The 23,145-nt window shown below is 48.2% G+C and overlaps 1 protein-coding gene across 7 annotated transcripts; it reads left to right on the top strand.

Moving 5' to 3' along the window:
- Positions 1–103: 103 nt before the first annotated feature.
- Positions 104–23,145, top strand: RUFY4 (RUN and FYVE domain containing 4). 7 transcript variants are annotated; one of them, XM_023731282.1, is made up of 13 exons: positions 104–412; positions 1,604–1,778; positions 2,887–3,055; positions 3,171–3,277; positions 4,492–4,617; positions 5,164–5,270; positions 5,606–5,749; positions 6,280–6,349; positions 7,517–8,161; positions 8,847–8,953; positions 15,701–15,847; positions 21,609–21,719; positions 22,339–23,145. In XM_023731282.1, the coding sequence occupies exons 3-13, from the start codon at positions 3,004–3,006 to the stop codon at positions 22,514–22,516; spliced, it is 1,794 nt and encodes a 597-aa protein (XP_023587050.1). In that variant the 5' UTR covers positions 104–412; positions 1,604–1,778; positions 2,887–3,003; the 3' UTR covers positions 22,517–23,145. The 7 variants fall into 7 exon arrangements, with proteins under 7 accessions (XP_023587050.1, XP_023587052.1, XP_023587054.1 ...); XM_023731284.1 differs by having other exon boundaries at positions 2,912–3,055; XM_023731286.1 differs by having other exon boundaries at positions 2,915–3,055.

Raw genomic sequence — 23,145 nt, forward strand, 5'->3', positions numbered from 1 at the left:
TCGGCCCAGCGCGCCTACGCAGTCGGGTGCCGAGCGGCGGCGCCCGTACCCGGGCCCCCGCCCAGAGTCCGCGCCCTCTGGGTCCGCACCACCAGGAAGCTCGGGAGTGTGAGGTTGGCGACAGGCGGTGACATGGGCGCCCGAATGCCCCATGTGACGGAGAGAGACCCGTGGGCGCGCGTGGCAAGGGGAGGAGCGGCGGCGGGGGTCCCTGGGACCGGAGCGGCGCACAGGCTGAGTCTGGGAAGAACAGAAAGAATGCTACGAGAGGGGCAAAAAGCAAATATGGAGAGATAATTGAGAGAGAGACAGACGGGGAGACGGGGACAAAGGTGGACAGAGATTGGGGGACGGAGCCTCTGCACGACGGAGACCAGCACCGATAGTGGAAGAGAGACAAGGAGGGAATGGGGTGAGCGGGAGCCACAGGCTTGGGCATGGAGTGTGCTAGTGTTTACTTGCGTTCCTGGGAGTGAAAGCAGCAGCCCTTGGGGCAGCGGAGTCCAGAAAAACGGGGGTGGGGGGCGTGGAACCAGAGCATGACCAGGGTGGGGAAGCCACAGGTCACCTGGGCAACCCACCGGTCCTTCCTGGACCCAGCATCCCACTGTGGTCTCATTCCACTTTTCTGGGAGGGTCGCTGTAAGTCAGAACCGACTTCGCTGGCAACGGGTTTGGTTTTATCAGGACTGAGAGGATGGCACTGGCAACCAGCACCCACGGGGTCCCCTCAGCAGACTGAGATGGGGAGGAGAAGGAGAGAGACACGTGGTGGGACCCTCCCTCTCTCCCCACCTGCGCCACACTCCAACTGAGTGATGGTAGAGACTAGCACAGAAGTATCGAGTGGGGCAGCATCACAGCCTCTTTTTGCCACCTGGTGGCGATACAGGAGAAAAACAACTGCAAGTGCAGGTGATAAAACGGGAGGAAACTTGAACAGCAGATACTGCTGCTGCTGCCACCTGAGTCCCGGGGTGGTGCAAATGGTGAAGCACGGGACTACTAGCTGGAAGGTTGGCGGTTGGAACCCGTCTAGAGGCGCCTCAGAAAACTAGGTAACTAAGTAGTGAACTAGGTGACTAACTAGGTAACTAAGTATATAACTAGTTGACTAGTCACTAACTCATTAATTGGCTGACTAGCCATTTAACTAGTCAAATAACTAGTTACTTATTTACCTAATCAACTAACTAGTCATGTGACTAGTTAGCTAAACTAGTCGAGTCAGTTAACTAGTTTGGCTGACTAGTCAAATGGTTAACTAACTGTAATGAGCTAGTATCTATCTACTTAACTAAGTATCTAACTAATTGACTGGTCTGTTAACTAGTTACAAAGTCTGTTATTTTTGCTAGTTAACTAACTAGTCAACTGAGTAGTTGATTGAGTAATTAGGTTGCTAATTATCTAACTGGTGACTAATTAGGTGACTAGTAACTAAATACGTAACTGGATAATTAACTAGGTAACTTTGTAACTAGCTAACTAACTGCTACCACCATGGATGACCAAGAAGTGAGCCTACCCCAGGTTGGCCTGAGAGGAACCATCCCCCTCTCATCCATTCTGATCCAGCCTCTACCACTTCTCTCCCCAACAGGGTCTCTGCTCCTCCCCCTCTGAGCTTAGTTTCCCCTTCCAGGGTACTGGGCTGGGCCTGAGTCACTTCCTAGGCGGCAAACTCTTGGAAAGACTGTGTAGGATCCACAGTCGCAAGCCACAAGCTCAAGCTGCAGAGCCCTGCTCTTCTTGCCCCAACCAGCCAGCCTTCCCAGGTGAGTAGCTGGGAGACTCCTGCGAAGACCCCTGGGTCTTACGTATGGCTGGAGAAAGGGAGTGATGGCGGGAGCGAGGGGCAAAGGGTTAGGGAGAAAGGGTTCTAGATAGAGAAGAGGGAGAGCAGGAGGGACACGCTAGATATTCGTGGATTCCATAGAGGATCTGGGCTGGAAGGGGTGGCTGAGACCCTCAGTCCAACCCCTTGCTCTACATATGGGGAAATGCAGGCCCAGGGAAGGCGAGTGACTACATGGGCAAGTTAGCAGCAGGGCCAGGATGGAGACCCAGGTCTCTTGACTCTCAGCCCAGTGCTCCCTGCACCCAACCCCACCCCCACTACCTACTTAACTTCACTGTCCTCTCCCTTCCCATCCACTGGTCCCATTGCATCATCTCTCCTCAGCCCCACCCCCACACTCCTGCAACCACAGCCTGCCTGGCCCTGACTCCAGGTTCTCAGAATAAGCCCACAGGGCCACTGTGTCCCTTTCTGAGCCCCAGGAATAGGCTGAGATTCCCCTGGGACAGAGGGGCAGGATTGAAACCAAGTGTCCTGGCTCCCATCCCCCAGAATTCTGGCCCAGCCCCTGCTCTGGAGCCTTGCCTTACCTCTGCCCCCCTCCTTGAAGCACACACATTTTTCCCCTCAGCTGGAGCTCAGGAAAGGATGAGTGTGTCTTGAGGGTGATGACTGCCCTGGAGAGACTGAGGACTTCCCACGGGGAAGAACCCTCGGCCTGGCTGCCACACAGCACGAGCACCCACAGGGCCACCCACATCGAGTTGGGGCGGAGAACACAGGCAGCTGGACCTCAGTTCAAATTCTAGTTCCACCATTTATAGCTTTGTGACCTTGGATAAAAGACTTACCCTCTCTGTGCCCAAATTTCACCTTCTATGAAATGGAGTTAATAAACCTTATCCGGTTATTGTAGGGACTGATGAAATAAGGTATGCAGAGCACTTAGCACAGTGCCTGGCACCCAGGAACTCATAAGTAGAGGCTGCACTGCCTTCACACACTGGTCCCAAGAAAGATCTGGGTCTTTCCACTCACTAGTTAACTCTCTGTGTGACCCTAGATAAGTCCCCTTCCCTCTCTAGGCCTCTGACTCCTCATTTGTCTAAGGAGAGAGTTGACAGCTGAGCCCAGAGGTCCTTCCCGGGCTGACCTTCCAGGGCCAGGACAGTCTCAGTCACAAGAAATCACTTCATTTTGAAATGCCCATGATGGAAGAGTCAGCTGGCCTCAAGGTCACCAGGGACCTGAAAGGTGAGTGTGTCCTGAGGGATCTTCTGGAACTGAGCTGGAGAAGTGAGGGATCTGGGAAGCCTCTTCCTTGGAGCCCTCACTACCTAATGTCTGATGTCTGCTGTCCTCTGTGTAGCTGCCGTCTCTGCGATCCTCCAGGGCTATGGGGATGGGCAGCAGTCAGTGACTGATGCCAGCGCTGAGCTGCACAGACTCTGTGGCTGCCTGGAGCTGCTCCTGCAGGTGGGGTCTTCCCCTTCTCTCCCCTCCCCATTTCCCCAGGCCCAGGTGACTAGGGAAGACTTTCCCAAATGCTGAGGGAAGGGCCACTGCCTCCTTTTGTTACCATCCACTGTCTCTTCTCCCTGGGAGTCAGCAAGTCCTTCCTAATGTCTGACCTCACTCTGGGGGGGCTGTCATTTCAGCCTGGGAAGTGAAGTTGGACAAGGCCAGGTGGGGAGGGGCCAGGGACTGAGGACAGTCACTCTGCTCTGAAGACAAGCTTCAGAGGTATGGATGTGCTGGGGCTGGCCCTTCTGCTGCTGGTCAGAACCCCAGTCATAACTAGCACTAGCTTTTATTGAGAATTTACTATGTGCCAGGCTAAGGCCCTTACACATTCCACCTCATTTAATCTCACTGTAACCCACTATGGTGCCTGACTACTTGCCCCACCCCCATTCCCACCCACAAACACCCTTCCTACTTCTCTGACTTTATCTCCTGCTAGGCTGTCGCTCATCTGCTCACTGCAGCCACACTGGCCTCCCTGATCTTCCTAGAGCATGCAGGCATACTCCCACCTCAGGGCCTTTGCACTTGCTCTTGCTTCTGCCGGGGAGGCTCTTCCTCCAGAAATGTGCATGGTGCACCATACTATCTTAGCATCTTCAGGTCTGGCCTCGAATAGCGCCTCCTCAGTGAGGCTTTCTCTGGCCACCCTAATCTAAATTGTCAATAAACACAAACACACACACCCTCACACACAAACACACACTCCATATGCACACACATACCCCCCACACACCACACTTTCTATTACCTTTTCCTGGTTTATTTTTTCTCCTTAGTAGCCCGCACTGTCTAACATGCTATATGTTCTACTGATTCAGGCTGTTCAATATCTATCTTCTCTACCAAGAAGCAAGCTCCATGAGGTCAGTTTGTTCATTGTTGTATTCACCAGGGCTTAAAACAGGGCCTGGCACATAGTAAGTGCTCAGTAAGTATTTTTAAACGAATAAACAAATAAATGAGAACTCTGAGGCTTAGAGAGGTCAAGCAGCTAGCTCCTGGTCACACAGCCAGTACCAAGCCGGGTCCGTCTGCATGAGCCCTTTTCCTCTGCCATGTGCCCTCCCATTGAGGGAGAGAGCGGGCAGGTGGGCATGCTGGACTGAAAGGGGAGTTCAGGGAGGAGGCATTTCTATACTTTTCTCTCTCATGCTCGGCCGCAGTTTGACCAGAAGGAGAAGAAGAGCTTCCTGAGACCTCGAAAGGATTACTGGGACTTCCTCAGCACTGCCCTGTGGCAGCAGCGGGGGGACATGGAGCCATCCCGCTTCGTCCGTTCACAAGAGAAGGTATCCAGGGCAGAAAGGCTGGCCTCAGGGAGCATGAAGGGGCCCTGCCAGCAAGCCCTCAGCAAGCACGGCTTGGGGGGGAAACAGGCCTATCTGAGGGCCCTTTCTCATCCATCCCTCCTACCAATGACCCCCACAGCCCCCCTCACCTGAGCCTCATCTTTCATCGGCCCTGCGCTCAGCATCTCTCCAGCCACCTCCTATCCCCCCAGCCTTCAAGTCCCAGTACGCCCTCTCTCATCAACCACTACTTCCTATCTTCTCTCTCTCTAAGCTGGCTGAGCTTCCTCTGTCCTAATAAAAACCAGTTGCCATCAAGCCGACTCTAACTCATGGTGACCCCACATGTGTCAGAGTAGAATGGTGCTTCATAGGGTTTTCAATGGCTGGTTTTTCAGAAGTAGATCACCAGGCCTTTCTTCCAAGGTGTCTCTGGATGGATTCAAACCCCCAACCTTTCAATTAGCAGCTGAGCACATTAACCGTTTGCATTAACCACCCAGGCCTAATGCCACCTCCCTATCCTGCCCTCTGTGGACTCTGCAGTTGAAGACCCCATTGGGGAAAGGGCGAGCCTTCATCCGCTTCTGCCTAGCCCATGGACAGCTGGCCGAGTCCCTGCAGCTCTGCCTTCTGAACCCGGAGCTCACCAGGTGGGGCTTCTGGAAGTGCTTCCTGACATCTCCCACTGATACCATATGAGCCCATTTTCCCTTCATCTTGAAAGATCCCTCCTTAGCCCCTAGATGGATGGTTTAATATCAAGGACAACGAAAGGGAGATTCCAAAATGAAAAGCCAAGGAAGAAAAGGCAGAGGGGAGATGAACCCAAAAGTCCTGGTAGCATCGTAGTTCTGGCCCCAAAGGGCCACCACCCTCCCTGGGGTACAGTCCCATTATGGTGTGCAGTGGAGGCTGATTCTCTGGGGTTGGGAGTGGTGATAGCTCTAAGGTCAAAGGCCAAGAGTGCTGGTGACTGTTACACCAGGGAATGGTATGGCCCCCGGAGCCCTCTGGTGTGCCGTGAACTCCAGGAAGACATCCTGGACTCTCTCTATTCTCTCAATGGGGTGGCCTTCGACTTGGATCTGCAGCGGCCAGACCTGGATGGGGCCTGGCCCATGTTCTCAGAGTGAGTAAGTGCAGTGTGGAGGGAGGCCTCTTTTCAATGCCTGCCCCCATTACCACCACCCTCCCAAGCAAGCCTCAAATGCTCAGCTTCCAGCCCCATCCGTTTCTCCCCTCCCTTCTCCCTCCCTGGCCCCTTAGTTCTCCACTTCCCTAGCCTTCTATTTTCCCAGTGTAACCTCGTGCTATCCCATGATGCTGCACGGAGGGTGCACTCACTGAAGATTTGTTGAGTAGTTTGGGTGGAGGGTTGGAAAGATAAACGGGTTGGGATGTTGGGGTGGAATGGATGGACGAATGGAGGAGGAGGGTGGAATGTATGGATGAATGGAGGGTGGGATGTTGGGGTGGAATCGATGGATAAATGGAGAAGGGTGGCATGTGTGGATGGATAGAGAGTGGGATTTGTGAGGATGCGAGGGCAGGAAAGGTAGTAGAATGAATGCATGGTAGATGGATGGGCTATCCTATATCTGAGGCCTAAGTCCACTGCTAGACTCATCACAGGGGTCTCCCCAACCCTTTCACTTTCAGGTCACGCTGCTCCAATTCCAGGAAAACCCAGGGAAGAAGACCCAGAAGGGACAAAGTTTCTCCAAAGAAGGTGCCTCTGACCCACTGCACTCTGAGCTGCCTATTCTCCATCTCTGTCGGGACCCCCAGGTTGAGCAGTAACTGAGCCCTGTCCCACCTGGACAGACAGAAAGAGAGGCCAATGTGTGGACCTGGGAGCTGGGTAGCCATAGGGGAAGAGAGGTGGTGGGGATATTAGGAGAGAAAGGGAACACAAGCAGGAGCCATGGGGACCCACAGGAGGAGGAGGAGGTGCAAAGAGAGTGCTTTCAGGAAATGGACAAGAGAACCAACCTCTGTGGTGTCCCCTACGCTGGACAATTTACAAATGTCTTATTTCAGTTCGGGGAACAATTAAGCACCAGACTGCCAGTTCACATCCCAGCTCCACCCCTTACTAACCACAGTCCTTGCGCAAATTACTTGTCCTGCCTCATAGGGTGATTGTGAGAATGAATCGAGACAACCGATGTGTAGCACAGAGCAAGGCTCCCAGCCATGTGCTCGTCATTGTTGTTATTATCATTCCACAAGCACGTATGGCACCCCCACCATCTTCCAGGCACCAGGTACAGACACTATTAGTACTCTATCTCGGACCTCATGAAGTTCAAGTTCTGTTCAGGGAAATGGACACCTAAAGGCACCCGTTGCAATATAAGGCACTAAGTGTAGTGATACAGACATGTGTAGGGAACATGGGAGGACAGAGAAGACTTCTTGAAAGAAGTGACTTAACTGGGTCTCCATCTATTTAAAAATTTACCACAATCCTACAAAGTGGGTTTTATCATCCCCACTTTGCAGATAGAATACTGAGGCACAATGAAGTCAAGTTTAGGAGGTGGGATCAACAAAGAGGGGTGGGAGGACCTTTGGGGAAACCAGATCAATGCAGAAGCCAGAGGTGACAGGTGACAACGGGAGGCTGAGGGCTAGAGAGAATGGAGGAAGGGGCCTTGAGAATCACCACTGTGCCCTCCCCAGATCAAAGTGGGCATCTCGGATCATCTGAGTTGTTTGTGAAGATTCAGATTCCTGGGCCCTGCCCCAGATCTGCTGAATCAAACTTTCCAAGGGAGGGCCTGGGCATCCATATATTTAACAAGCCCATTGGATTGGAGCTGTGGCCTCTCCCATGCCCCAGGTCACTGAATTGGTGCTCAGAGGGGTGATGGGTTTGGGGGCTTCTCTGCAGATCTCAGCTGCATGTGGAGGCCCCAAAGGTGTCCATCAGGAGGAGCCACACCCCAACCAAGCCAGCTGTCTGGGAGATGTGCCCAGGGGAGACTGCTTTGCGGGACTCTCTGGATCCCAGCCACACAAGCATCTTCCTCCCTTTTTGGAAAAGAAGAGAGAAGATCCCAGGAGCCCCAAAGCCCCCCGGAGTAGGTGGGAACCAGAGGAGGAGCTTCAGCAAGACCAAAGTGAGGGAGCCCCAAGGCCTGGGATCTGCCTGCAGAACTCAACACCCAGCATCCAGGGACAGAGGGAGGGGTCCAAGGGGGCTCCGAAGGAGGTGATAGGGACAGAGGCTGAGGGCAGAGGGGGACTTCCAGGAGCAGAAACTCAGAGATCAGTAGAGGAAACTCATGAAGGGGAAGCAGAGTGGGGTCATGTCCAGAGGCTGCTGACATCCAGCCCCAGACGGACAATAGAGGAAGTAACATGGGGGAGGAGGCAGGAGTCAGAGGTGCCAAGCATCCCGGGGGAGCACTGGGTCCTTCAGGGCCTGGAAAAAGGGGAAGACTCCACCACAGAGAAGCCACAAAAACGAACAGGAGCAACCAGCGTGGCTGGGAGAGAGGCGCAAGCAGAAGCATCCCTGCAGGATGTGGTCAAGGTGAGAGCCATTGGCCTGTCTATTCCCCACTCTCTAATCTGGCTTACAGATGGAGGTCTCCAGTGTCAGCCTGGGGGGGCATTCTATTTGTATTGACCCACCCAAGATTATTATTATTGAGGGATGTGTTTCGAAAATCATGCACTCTTTAGTTCACCATAGTCTCCACCTGTCTCTATTGCCTCACACCAGGCCTACTTTATGCATTGATACTACCCACCTAGCCCCTGAAGGCATTTGGGTTTGAAATCCCTTTGCAATAGTTCATTAGGGCAATCATGTGCTCTCAAGTCCTATACCCCTCCTTACTGGCAGATTTCTTCCAAATACCTACATTCTGCTGTTGCAGACCTCACCTGGTTGCTCTTATTGTACATGCTTCTCCTGGAGGTTACCCAAGATTGTTATCAAGACTTCTTTCATCCTCCTCCTTGGCCAGATTTCTTCCAGGTCCCTGAGCTTTGTTACTTCCTTCCACTGAAGGAAGAAATGGTCCCTCAGGCTCTCCCAGGGCAGGACCTAGAACAGAGCCAGGCATCCCAGCTCCCAGTCCTGCCTTCCACCCAAGGGCTGATCTCACATGGTTGGAGTCTTGTGAGGATGTTCTTCAAGTTGGTCTCTGGGCTGGGGTCTCTGCCCTACTCCTTCAGCTTCCCTTTCTCCTCTGTGCTTCCCTCCCTTCCAGAGCCTCAGACATCAACTCCGGAAGGCCAAGGAGCAGGGCCAGCACCAGAAGCAGCTGCTGATGGAACAGGACCGGGAGCTGAAGGCCTTGCAGAAGCAACTCAGCAGGTAACCTTGGCAACTGCCAGCAAGAATGGGCAGGACAGCCAGGAGACCAGAGAGGCTGGAGGCACTCCCTGGCTCTTGGTCTCAGTCATGGTTAAATCCAAGAGCATCTTTTGAGCACCTCCCGTGTGCCAGGCCCTGGGCTGGGCACAACTTTGGATGCTGAGGGATGCAGAGCATTGTTCCTGCTCTTAAGGGGCTCCCACAGTCCCCTCCTCGTTGCCAGCGCCTTCCCTTACTGGCCTTTCCCAGTAGCCCCCAGAAGAGATCCACACCCCCTGCTCCTCCCACCCTCACCCTTGCCTCCTTCTGTTACCTCTTCCGGGCCCCTCCTCTCCCTTTTCAATCCACTCTGCCTCCTTGTCCCCACCATACTCCTCCCCACAACTATCTTTTTCAGTCTCCCTCTTTTCCTGTCATTTTCTCATGCCCTGTTGCACAATCTCTCTTTCACTCGCCTAATAATCATGATCTTTATTATAATTATCGTTCACTGAGCATTTACTGTGTCCCTGGCACTGTTCTAGGTGCTTCTTCATAATAGCTTTATGAGGTAGGTTCTATAAGTAGCCTTATTTTACAGATGAGAAAACTGAAACTCAAAGATGCTACACTATTCACCCAAAGTCAGCAAGTTAGGGGAGGAGCTGAGATTCAAACCCTAGCAGATGACTCTGGAACCAGTGACTTAAACATCACCCCCCTCAGCCAGTATTTTGAGTTCCTATATTTCAGTGTCTCAGTTTCTCTTTCATAATTTATTTTTAAATCTCTCTGCTGTGCAAAGGTCTTCCTTCGTCTATCTCAGTCTCTGTGTCTCTGTATGCTCAGTCTGCCCTCCTGCCTGTATCTCCCTCCCGCAGGACTGACACTGCCCCAGGGCTGGGAGGACCAGCCTGACCCCCAGCAGAGTCTGGGTAGCTGTGATTCAGGCTGAATCACAGGTTAGTCTATTGACTGCCTGCTTAACCAGTGAGAGGCCCAGAAGCCCAGAAACCAACCCAAAAAGGCTCCTGGGGCTCCTTCCACCATACCCTCAGCTGAGCTGGGTGGGTTGGTTAGCAAAGGTTCCGACGGTTCAGGCCCTGAATGAACATGAGGGCCTTGCCTACTGTCTGATCATCTTCTGTGGGGATCAGACAGGCTGGAGGCTGTAGCTGGGAGGCCCCTGGCCACTCCCTGAGGCTGGGGTAGCCACTGCCTCACAGACAGTTGTCTTGACACCTGTCATTCCATTGGCCATTCAATCATTCCACACACTATCTGAGTGCCTGCTCTGTGCCAGGTCTGTTCTATGTGCCAGAAATACACTCGTGGACAAAGCAGGCAAATTCCTGCATTCATGGAGCTTCTGATAAATACAATAAGTACAATATATAGAATGTTAAATTGTAAGTTGTTCTAAGAAGAAAAAAATCAAGTGGAGAAAGGGAATGGGAAGTGATATTTTAAAGTGGCATGGCCAGGGCAGGCTTCCCTGAAAAGGTAATATTTGAGTAAAGACTTAAAGGAAATGAGGAGCAAGCCATTTGGATACATGATAGAAGAGTGTTGGATATGCATTAGAAGAGTCGCCATTTGGTTATATGATAGAGGAGGGAACAGGAAGAGCAAAGGCTCTGAGATGGCTATGGGCCTGGCAGTTTCTAGGAACACTGGGGAGGCTGTTGCGGGCCCAGTGGAGTGAAGGAGGGAGAGGGTATAGGGAAAGGTCAGATGGGTGATAGGGGCAAGGTTCGAGAGAGCCTGGTAGGCCACCCAGAAGACTTTGGCTTTGACTCAAGTGAGATGGGAGCCATTGAGGGTTCTAAGCAGAGGAGGAACATGATCTGACTTTTGTTTGTTTTTGTGTGTGTCAAAAATATGTTTATTTGCTTTTTGTAACAATTCAGTGGTTTTTAGAATATTCACAGAGTTATGTATCCATCACCACAATCAATTTTAGATTATTTTCATCACCCCCAAAAGAAACTCTGTACCCATTAGCAGTCACTCCCCATTTCTCCCTAACCACCTCAGCTCTAGGCAACCATTAATCTACTTTCTGTCTCTATGTATTTGCCTTTTCTAAACCGACTTGTTTTAAAAGCAAAGGTGGAGCAGGGAGGCCAGCAAGGAGGCCACTGCTGTTATGCGGGCAGGGAGCAGATGGTGCCTCAGACCGAGCTGGTAGCCATGGAGGTGTGGAGAAGCGGCTGGATTCTGGATAAATTTTGAGAGTAGGGCCCCCTGAGGTATTGGATGTGGGGTCTGAGAGAAAGACAGAAGTCGTGAATGATTCCAAGTTTTTTTATCTCATCAACTGGAAAGATAGAAACACCATTAACCGAGATGGGGAAGGCTGTGATAGAGCCTTGTGGGAAAGGTTTGTGGGGAACATCTAGGAGTTTCGTTTTGAACATGTTGGATTTGAAGCCCCTGTAAGACATCTGAATGGAGCCATTGGGCAATGGTTGAGTGTGGAGATCAGGAGAGCTGTCTGGCAGTGGTCAGAATGCAGATGAGGAGGAACAAGTTCCTGAGGCTAGGGAGAGAGCGTGCCCCCCTGACTCCAAGGAGCCAGAGCTGTGGATGAACACCGTACTTCTGGGAAAAGGGACCATGTGTATCAAGCTGGTGACAGGCATCTCACAACCAGTGAATAGAAGTGCCAAGGGACCCATTCATTTCTCAACAATATCTAATGTGCCTCTGTGATGTGCCAGGTAAGCGGGGTGCGGGGGCAGGTATAGTCAACAGTGAACCAAACAGGCAATGCCTGTTCACAAAGACCTGGGAGACAGGCAATAAATAAACAAACAGAAATAAAACGTCAGGTGGTGTATTCGTGCCCTAGGGCTGCCATAACAAAGTCCCACAAATAGGTGGCTTCAAACAACAGAAGTTTATTCTCTCACAGTTCTGGAGGCTAGAAGCCTGAAATCAAGGTGTCAGCAGGGCCATGCTCCCTCCAAAAGCGCTAGGAGAGGATCCGTCCTTGCCTCTTCTAGCTTCTGGTGGTTACCAGCAATCCTTGGCATTCTTTGGCTTGTAGACACATCACTCCAGTCTCTGCCTCTGTCTTCCCATGACTTCTCCCCTGTGTGTCTGTGTCTCTGTGTCCAAATTTCCTTCTTATGAAGACACCAGTCAGATTGGATTTAGGGCCCAATCTAATCCAGTACAACCTCATCTTAATTGATTTCATTTGCAAAGACCCTATTTCCAAATAAGTTCATATTCACATGTTCCGGAACATAAATTTTGGGAGGACATTCTTCAACCCAGTACACGTATGTGAAGAAAACGGTGGGACAGGAAATAGACACAGGGTATTAGTTTAGATTTGGGGTTGGGAAGCCCTCTCTGAGGGCCAGAGTGAGAAGTTTGGTATTCTTTTACATGTTATAAGAGGCCATTAGGGAGGTTTGTGAAGTCCTTGGGTGGTGCAAACAATTAACGTGCTCAGCTGCCAAAGGTCGGAGGTTTGAATCCACCCAGAGGCACCTCAGAAGAAAGGCGTGGTGATCTACTGAAAAATCAGTCACTGAAAACTCTATGGAGCACAGTTCTACTCTGACACACATGGGGTCACCATGAGTAGGAGCTGGCTTGACAACTGGTTTGGGAGCTTTTGAGCAAGGGGGTCTCATGGTTTGACTTAGATTTTTAAAGGGATCGCTCTGGCTGTGGTGTGGAGAACAGACAAAGGGTGGGCAGGGGTGGAAGCTCGCATGTACAAAGCCCCAAGCTAGACGCCAAGGGGAGTGCAGCAGACCCTACAGGCAGCAGCAGGCCCCATGGTAGACCAGCCCGGGACTGTGACAATGGACTTAGAACTTAGTTTCATGGCTAACTTTGTGATTGTGGGGCCCTGGGAAAGTGGCCTCCCCTCTCTGGGCCTCAGGTTCCTGAATTGCAAAAGGAGACGGTTGGATCTGTAAGGTTCCTCTTTCCAGATCTTGCTCTGTAAGGCGGTCTTTCCAAGTGGGTGGGTTTCCTCTGCCCTTGGGTAAGACTGAAGCAAAAGAGAGCAGGACGGGGCAAACAAAAGAGGTCCTCAGATGGGGAGTTAGGCCAACATCACAATCTCTCTCTGCCCTGTGGACAGCAGCAGTGAGCTCCTTTGTGATATTGCCAAGGGCTCATAAGGGCTCATCCCTCTCTCCTACCTGCTGCACCCTGGACATGGGTGCCCCAGATCACTGGTGATTGGGGCCCGTGCAGATGAAGGCGTGGGGGGCAGAAAGAGTTTAGAGCTGGACAAGTCTGTATTAAGATTTCTGCTCCTCCCAGTCATTATGCTGTGTGACCTTGGGCAAGTGTCATGCCCTCTCTGAGGCTCTGTTTTCTGTCCTGTAAAGTGAGGATCACATTACCTATCTCACTTCTCCTGGGGCAGATCTGGCCCTGCCTGCTCCCCAGCTCATCTCCTGCCTCACTGTGAAAGTTATATGAAACAAGGCTGTAAAATATAAAGCTCAGCACCTGGCACACGGTAGCCGCTCAATAAACTTTAATGCCTTCCATGTCCTCTCCTGCACGAGGAGTGTCTCTCACCCCCTGCCTGAAACACTTCCATGGCTTCCCCTTGCACTGAGATTAAAGTCCACTCCTCCTGGGGCAGATCAGGCCCTGCCTACTCCCCAGTTCATCTCCTGCCTCTCTCCCCACCGTGCAGGGCACGTCAACCTCACTAGCCTTCTTTCAGTTCTTCTAACTACCCAGGTTCTTTCCAAGTTGCAGGCCTTTGCATGTGCCCCTCGCCAACTCTGCATCTTCTTCCCATCTTTTTTTTAAAAAAGAAAAAAAACCAAACCCATTGCCATCAAGTCGATTCTGACTCATAGTGACCATATAGGACAGAGTAGAACTGCCTCATACAGTTTCCAAGGAGGCCCTGGTGGATTCTAACTGCCAACCTTTTGATTAGCAGCCATAGCTCTTAACCACCACACTGCTAGGGTTTACCTCCCATCTTTTAGATCTGCTTAAATGTTACCTTGTCTGAGAAGCCTTCCCTGAACACCCTCTCTCTTCTCTGTCTCAGCCCCTCATTTATTTTATTTTATCTGCTTTATGGGTCCTGATCACACTGTAAACTCCACCAGGACAGAAACTCTGTTTGTCTTAGGCACTGCTCTATTCCTGGCACTTGCCACAGCAGTTCGTACCCAGCAGGTGCTTAATAAGGAACCTGGTTGCCCAGTGGTTAAGAGTTCAGCTGCTAACCAAAATGTCGACAGTTCAAATCCACCAGCCACTCCTTTAAAACCCTATGGGACAGTTCTACTCTATCCTACAGGGTCGCTATGAGTCGGAATCAACTCGATGGCAATGGGTTTTAGGTGCTTAATATAGCCACAGCAACGGACTCAAATGTCCCAATGACCTTGAAAATGGCAGATGGCTCAGGACCAGTCAATGTTTCATTTTGTTACTTATAAAGTTGCCATGAATTGGAATCGACTCAACAGCAACTAATAACAACCAAAAAAATAACCCTCCAAACCTGTTGCTGTCGAGTGGATTCCGACTCATGACGAACCCATATGTTACAGAGTAGAACTCAGTTCCATCGGGTTTTCTTGGCTGTAATCTTTACAGAAGCAGATGGCAAGGGCTTTCTTCCATGGTGCTGCTGGGTGGGTTCAAACCACTAACTTTTCAGTCAGTAGTCAAAGTGCAAACATTTTGCACCACCAAGAGACCTTACAATAACAACAACAGGTGTTTAATAAGTGTTCCCTCCCGCTGTGAAGATGCACACACACCACAGTGATCACATTAATGCCTGCACTGCTCACAGGAGGGGCTGCTAAGAAAAGGGGACGCTGAAGACTAGAATGTCCATTAAAAGTCAAAGCATGGCCCTGCATCCGATGCCTGAGCACCAGTGACTCGTCTTTCTGGAATTTCAGTGGCAGTCGTTGGTTTGAATTCTCGACACACCCAGCTTTATTCCCTGCAGCATGCTACATGGCAGTGTTTAAAAAATTAACAATTCCATTTACTGTTAAGCCTCTTCCCTTGGAATACACTCAAGGAGACGGTGCATGTACGCACACACACATACACACGTACACACACACATCCTGAGGTCATGGGGTGCACACTAGTGCACGCTCCTCATCACAACATCTTCCTCTCTGAGCAATGGAGTAAGACGCTAGGACGTGGGTTAGGATTTTTTTGAGTCCAGTAGATTTCTTGGAACCTTCTAGGAAGCCCCTAAAGACAAATAGCAAAGCCATATTTTTAATATTACTTTTTTAATTGAAAAGACAATGCAGCATAATTTTTAAAAATACTTTAAAGCAAAAGCTCCCCCCAAATCCTGCCTCCCCACTGTACCACAAGTGTTTTCCATTGGGCACAGACCCCCTGCCTGGGTTTCCAGGCATCCACCTTTCCTCCATAGAGCTGTTGTGATTGTGAACATCCTTTCAAGAAAATGACATTTTAAAGTGGAAGCGTTGGTTCATCTCCTGTAAAGGAACAGGCAAGGCTAAGCCCAGATTTTATTTCTCTGAACAGCTGTTGAGGAGTCAAACCTCGAGGTGTCAGACCAGACACAGTGCTCAGTTTGGGTTCCATGTGCATGTGTGTGCGTGTGTGCGTGTGCATGTATGTGTGTGTGTACATCAGCTGGGTGAGTACCGAAAGCTCCTCCCAGGGGGCTCCCTGTCAGGCTTAGGCCAGCCTGGCTTAGTTAAGAAGGCAGACCCAGGCCTCTTTTCCTTTAGTCCTTAATCTTCCTTCTGTTCTCAGGTGTCAGGAAGAGAGCGCCCAGCTGCAGGCAGAGCTAGCGCGGAAACAACAGGAGGCTGAGAGGAGAGATGCTATGTACCAGGAGGAGCTTGGCGGGCAGCGGGACTTGGTCCAGGCCATGAAGAGGAGGGTGTTGGAACTGATCCAGTAAGGGTGCAGACAGCAGAGGGTGGGAGTAGAGGAAGAGGGGAATGGTATGGGAAGTAGAGACTGGGACATGGAAATTCCACTCCACTAACAATTACCAAAGGAGCCCTGTGGCTCAGTAGTTAAAAGATTAGCTGGTAATCGAAAGGTTGGCAGTTCAAACCTACTCAGTTGCTCCACAGGAGAAAAGACCTGGCAATCTGCTTCCATAAAGGTTAAAACAAAACAAAACAAAACAAAACCCCTTGCCGACGAGTCAATTATGACTCATAGTGACCCTATAAGACAGAGCAGAACTGCCCCATAGGGTTTCTAAGGAGTGGCTGGTAGATTCAAACTGCCAACCTTTGGTTAGCAGCCGAGCTCTTAACCACTGTGCCACCAGGGCTCGTCTATAAAGTTTACAGCCTAGAAAACCCTATGGGACAATTCTACTCTGTCACATGGGGTCCCTATGAGTCAGAATCAACTGGACAGTACACAACAACAATTATCAAGCAGGGTTCTGGATCTTTCATATATGCTAACTGATTTCCTTCTTTTAGCCACCCCTGCTGTTATCCTCATTTTACGGATGAGGAAACCAAGGGTGAGAGAGGCTGACTTGGTCACCAAAGACACACAGCATATAAATTGCAGAGAGTCCTCTGACTCTCACACACATACCCTCTCCACCCCACCCACACATACACACATACCTACTAAGGCTAGAAGGGAAAGGAACCCATGGAAATTGGGAGAACAGGGAGGAAAAAGACACAGGGGTTAACTAAGAGGTAACTGCATGCCCTATACCTGCCTCCATGCTGTTAGCCTGTCCTGGGTCAGGTGTCCTAAGTTCCAGGGACCAGGCTCGTCAGGATCAATCCCAGACCACTGAATTCACTGAGGGATGGGGAGATACGTAAAGCTTGGTTTCTGCCCTCCAGCCTAGTGAGGAAATAATTCACATACATATAGTTCAGAAAGTAGGAGACCATTGGACTCAGGTTCCGTTAGAATTGGAAGGTTGCTGAAGGATCATTTAGGACTAAATCCTCTTGCACAAAATCTAAATGGTATTAAAGGTGAAAAAAGGAAGAGATCAACTTGAAAAGGACAAACAAAGAATTTAAGGAGTGATCTCTTCCAGAAAACTGTCAGTTGGAAGAAGGGAGATACAAAAGGTTAGCTATTTTCCTCAAAAAATAATTTAAGGCATCTAACAATAAAAGGCATATATAATGGGATTGTTAAAGAAAAATAGAAGATTAAATGGAAGCTATAGTGGAAGAAGAAAAATATACACCCTAGAATTTTTAGGATCAGGATTAGGGTTAGAATTCAGCTCTGAGCATCTTGGTGACAGGATCACAAAGAGAAACAGAGAGTTACCCATATCTCACTCTCCATTCCAGGGAAATATACCAGTTCATCAGGAGAGACAAACGTCTTTCCTGGTGCTAAAGAAATTATTCACAGGGGTCCTCAGGCAGGAAACTGAAACTACACGATACAATGTCACTGGCAGAAGTTTTGTGGAAGATGTAACCTAAGCAAAAAAAAAGTCACAGAGGTTGACTTCTGGATCAAGATGGTAGATTGACCACATGTTGCCTATTCTCCATCCTGAAATCTCAGTATAATAGTAGTAAAAGAATAAAACGTATAATGGAGAGAAAGATGGAGGAGCCAACCACAGTGGGAGATTACAGCAAATTTCCAGGCACTGGGAAATAGATGGAGTAGTGGATATTGATGAAGGCCAAGTTAGAGATAAGCATGAGAGGGGCAAAGCCCATCAGCAATGCAGAACTTCAGGACCCAGAGACGCCAGGTACACAGAGGGCGACAGTGAGATGAGGGGCAGAAATCAGGAAAATCAACTGATAAAGTCACTATAAAGAGCTGTCAACACCCCTTGCTTCCTGCCTGGCTCCTCACATGCCGAACATCCAGCAGCCAGAGATCTGTCTTCCAGACAAATAATCAGAAGATCTTTCTCTAAGAAGGTTAGGTGCCCCAAAGAAAAGACCAGTGCGTTCTGGCATTTGGGAGCCTGGTATAACAGGTATTTCCCTGCCCAATCTCCCTGAAGGAAAACTACTACTCAACCATCCCTGTCCACTGTACAGAACTTCCACTCCACGTGTATTGACTCTTTCTTAAACATAAAGTGGCAACCAAGGATCCTCAGACATTTGGGTAGAGTCTAGAACACAAAGGGGAGAAACAAAGATAAATAAGTAAACAAGAAACCATTGAAGAGATAAAAAGAACTTAAAAACGTAACAAAATTACTAATATTCCCAAAAAGATGGAGAGATTCAAGATGAGATAGCTCCCTTGAAACAAGATGCTATGGAAAACAACCATCAAAGGTTGAGAAAAGTTTTTGGAAATAAAAAATATGATCACTGAATTTTCTTTAATTCACTAGAAGGATTGGAAGAGAAAGATAGGCAGATTCTCAGAAAGTAGAATAAAAAGAACAGAGAGATGAAAGATACAAAGGAAATCATTAGAGACACAAAGAATCAATCCAGGAGTTTTAATATCGTCTCCAACTGACACAAGCCAAGAAAGGAGAGAATAAAATGGAAGAAATTATCAAATGAAAAATATTAGATAATTTCTCAGCTCAAATCTTCAGATTTAAAGATTTCACTGAGTGACCAGCACAATAAAGAAAGAAAGAAGGAAAAGATCCACACCTAAATACATCATTGTGAAATTTCAGAGACTGAAAAATCAAAGACTAGAAGAATATCTTCAAATTGTCTATAGGAAAGGACAGCTCACCAATAAAAGGAGAACCCAATGAATGTCAGGAGTCAATGGTGTAACACTTTTCAAGTTCTGAGAAAAACTGACTTTGCCCTAAAATTGCATGTCCACCAAATTATGAATCAAGTAGGGAAGACAATGGAGTAAAAATATTTTCCAGACCAATCAAACAAAAAACCAAGCCCGTTGCCATTAAAGTGGATTCCAACTCATAGTCAAGTCTCGGGAAATTCACTTACCACACAACATTTCTTAGGAAGTTAATTGAGGATGTGCTCCAGAAAAACAAGGAAGTAAGCCAAGAAAGAAGAAGATGCGGCTCTACCTTAGGAGAAAGAAAAGGGAATTCCCAAGATAACGAGTGGGCATCAGGCCCAGGGAGCAGTCAGTCCAGACTGTAGCAGAAGTATCAAGGACTCAGGAGGAGAGTCTCTGGGAAGAAGAGGTATCAGTAGAATGCTTGGTATGATACAGAGTTTGGAGGGAAAAAATTAGGCTATGTTAAAGGCAAGTAAGGCAAGGACACAGAAAGGCAATTAGAAACTCCTAGAAAAACAGGAAGGGACATGTTCAAAGAATACATCTTAGCTTTTCAGGAAGCAATATGTATACATATTGTTTAATCATGTAAATACTATTCATTGATTTTTTTTCTATGTTAGAATCAACCTAAAGGCAAAGCACAGAAGACAATTGTAATTATGAACAGAATGTAAATATTACCAACCTTAATAATATAAAGTATAGAAGCCAGACTATATGAAGAAGAATGGGGCATCAGGATTGGAGGAAGACTCATTAACAATCTGTGTTATGCAGATGACACAACTTTGCTTGCTGAAAGTGAAGAGGACTTGAAGCACTTACTGATGAAGATCAAAGACCACAGCCTTCAGTATGGATTACACCTCAACATAAAAAAACAAAACAAAACAAAAATCCTCACAAATGGATCAAGATAAATGGAGAAAAGATTGAAGTTGTCAAGGATTTCATTTTACTTGGATCCACAGTCAACACCCATGGAAGCAGCAGTCAAGAAATCAAACAACGCATTGCATTGGGCAAATCTGCTGCAAAAGACCTCTTTAAAGTGTTAAAAAGCAAAGATGTCATTTTAAGGACTAAGATGTGCCTGACCCAAGCCATGGTGTTTTCAATCGTCTCATATGCATATGAAAGCTGGACAATGAATAAGGAAGACTGAAGAAGAATTGATGTATTTGAATTATGGTGCTGGCAAAGAATATTGAATATACAATGGCTTGCCAAAAGAACAAACAAATCCGTCTTGTAAGAAGTACAGCCAGAATGCTCCTTAGAAGCAAGGGTGATAAGAGTACGTCTCACATACTTTGGACATGTTATCAGGAGGGACACCAGTCCCTGGAGAAAGACATCACGCTTGGTTAAGTAGAGGGTCAGCAAAAAAGAGGAAGACCCTCAATGAGATGGATTGACACAGTGGCTGCAACAGTGGGCTCAAGCATAACAACGATCATGAGGATGGCGCAGGACTGGGCAGTGTTTTGTTCTGTTGTACATAGGGTTGGTATGAGTCGAAATCGACTCTACGGCACCTAACAACAACAACAAAAGAATGGAATCCAATAGAACATTCTGTGAAGATGGAAATGTTTTGTAATTGTGTTGTCCGATATGGTAGCTACTAGTAACATGTAGATATTTAGCACTTGAAATGTGGCTCGTGCTACTGAGGAGATGAAGTTTTAATTTTATTTAATTTTAATTTAAGTAGCCATGGGTAGCTACCATATTGGACACTGTGGGAATAGATGACAAGTTAGGAGGTGGGAGAAGGAGGCAAGCTGAAGAGAAGGAATACTGGCATCATCATATTACAGAATGGGAGTAAAAAATCCTGGCTAAATATGTGAGCATATTATGGGAAATTGCAGAGGAACCAAAAATAGAGACATACCTACACTGGGAGGAAGAAAGAGGAGATAGTGAGCAAGGTAATAAATAAGCTAAATCCTTTGATATCAAGGAAATCTATAGAAAATGTTCTCTATTGATAAATCAAGAAGGAGGATTATAAGCATATTACTTTGATATGGAAGTAATTTCAAGAAGAAAAATCTAAAAGTCATAAAAGGTGGTCTTGCACTAAGAATGGGAAGGAGTGGGGAGAGTGTGTAGTGCCTTTTGATATAAACCCTTCTGCACTATCTGATTTTTAAACCATGTATGTGTATTATTTGGATAAAAATTTTAAAATAACCTATATTCCTAAACACCCTTAAAAAAATTAAAATAGTTTTGCAAGGGCATAAATATACATAAATACAAGGTAGTCTTTACTAAGTGCTAAATAAAAGATAATAGGCATTATGTACTAGAGGGATCTGGAGCAAGAACCTCTGGGGCTCCTGTGATCAGGAAGCACTCCTCGAAGAAGGTGGGATATAAACAGGTTCTTAAATAATGGGTCATGGTTATGTTGGATGAGAGGGAGATTGGCGTCACCATTTGTCTTCCTGAAATCCTAGAGACTAACTGATCTGTGTGTGTGTGTGTGTGTGTGTGTGTGTGTTCATTTCTCCTTGTTCTTATGTCTCTTTCTCTGTCTCTTCATCTTTCTCTGTATTTGCCTCTCCCTCCTATTTGTGTCTCTGTTCCTCTCTCTCTGTATCTTCGTCTTTTACTTTGCATGTATCTCTCCATCTGCTTCTCTGGGTCCTTCTCTGTTTCCTTCTCCTATGCTCCTATTTCTATATTTCTTTCTCTCTGAGTGACTCTGTCTCACTTTCCATTTCTCTCTATGTCTTCCTGTCTTTCTTTCCTTGTCTCTGTCTCTGTTCCTCATCTCTTTCTGTGTATCACTGTGTGACTTTCTCTGTCACCCTCTTCATCTCTCTCTTACCCTTTGTTTCCCTCCATGTTGCTCTTTCTGTCCCTCCATATCTCCATCTATGTCTACTTCTGTCTGTCTATCTTTGTGTATATGTATCCACCTCCATTCCTCCATCAGAGAGAAGGACAACCTGTGGCAGAAGGTCCAGCATCTCTCTTCTGTGGCCCCTGAATGCTGTGTCAGCTGCAGCAAGATCTTTGGGCGGCTGTCTCGGCGGTATCCATGCAGGTATGTGAGACAGGTACAGAATCCATTCTCTGAGACAGCCCAGTTTCCACCAGCCACAGCCCCCTTCCCACTCCAGGAAAGTGGGAGACACAGGAACTGGGTATTTATAAAAGACCTCTTAAAGCTGATCCCTCATTTTACTCCATGTGGCTTCCAACACTAAGCAGAGATATGAGCAAGAACAGTGGAATTGGGTTTTGGAATATGGAATTGTGCAACCCTTCAAGGAGTAGACTTGTTAATGGGCTTTTCCTCTGGGAAGAGACTTCTTGTACAGAAGAAGTGGCCCCCTCACCTCCTCTGCAAACACAGTGACAGGACAAACAGCAAAAGGAAGAAAAGTGAGCCATCACAAGAACCTACCATTGGAGTTGGAGGACTCTGGAGGGGTTGGGGAATCACGAGATCCTTTAGGAAAGGGAAGCCCTTCTGAAACAGACCTAGGGCTCTTCTACTGGGAAATGAGAAACAGGCAGATGTATCTTGGAGATGCTCAAACTCCCTGACTGTGCCCCACGTGCCCACAAACTCCCCTGGCCAGGCTGCAGAGGCTTCCCCTGTCCTCCCTGTCTCTGCCCCAGGCTCTGCGGAGGCCTGGTTTGCCATGCCTGCTCCACAGATTACAACAAGAGAGAGCGCTGCTGCCCACTCTGCTCCCGGAGAGAAGACTCCCAGGTCACCTGACCAAGACCTGCCCAGGACTGGACTTCCCCTGCCACCCCCACCGGATCTGTGCCCTTCCCTCTGCCGTTCCCAACCCTCTGATATATCCAGTCCTACCTTCTAGAAGTTGGTGATGTAAGGCAGACAGTGTTTATGTGGACAGACAGTGGTGTGGGGGGTGGAAGGAACACGAGTCAGGGAGTCAGGACAGGGTCCAGTCCTGCATCTGTCTCAGATGAGCTGTGCAACTTTGGCAAATACCTCAGCTTTCAGGGCTTTTTCTCTGACATGAAGGAGATGGGCTTCCTCCTCTTTAAAGTCTCTTCCGGCTCAGCAAATCCATGACCATGAGTAAGACCCCAGTGACCTTAGCGCTTCTCCTCCACACTCCCTCTCTCACTCAACTGTGGTGCCCACTTTTTAGGATTCATGAGAAGCAAAGCCTACATGGTCTTGGGTTCTTCAGTAGTTTCTTGTCAGAAATCTCAATTTTGGAATCTGTTTTTCTTTTATTTTTTAACAGCTTTATATTGAGATACTCTGTAGGGTCACTGTGAGTCAGAATCGACTCGATGGCAATAAGTTTTTTTTAAATTAACATATAATAAATTTCACATAAATTGTAGAATTTGATGAGGTTTTACTTTAATATATACACATAAAACCATCAGGAGTCCCTGGGTGATGAAAATGGTTAATGTGCTTGCTGCTAACCGAAAGATTGGAGGTTTGAGTCCATCCAGAGGCACCTCAGGAGAAAGGC

Source organism: Trichechus manatus, unplaced genomic scaffold (genome assembly GCF_000243295.1).
Source record: "Trichechus manatus latirostris isolate Lorelei unplaced genomic scaffold, TriManLat1.0 scaffold00041, whole genome shotgun sequence".
Lineage (NCBI taxonomy): Eukaryota > Metazoa > Chordata > Mammalia > Sirenia > Trichechidae > Trichechus > Trichechus manatus.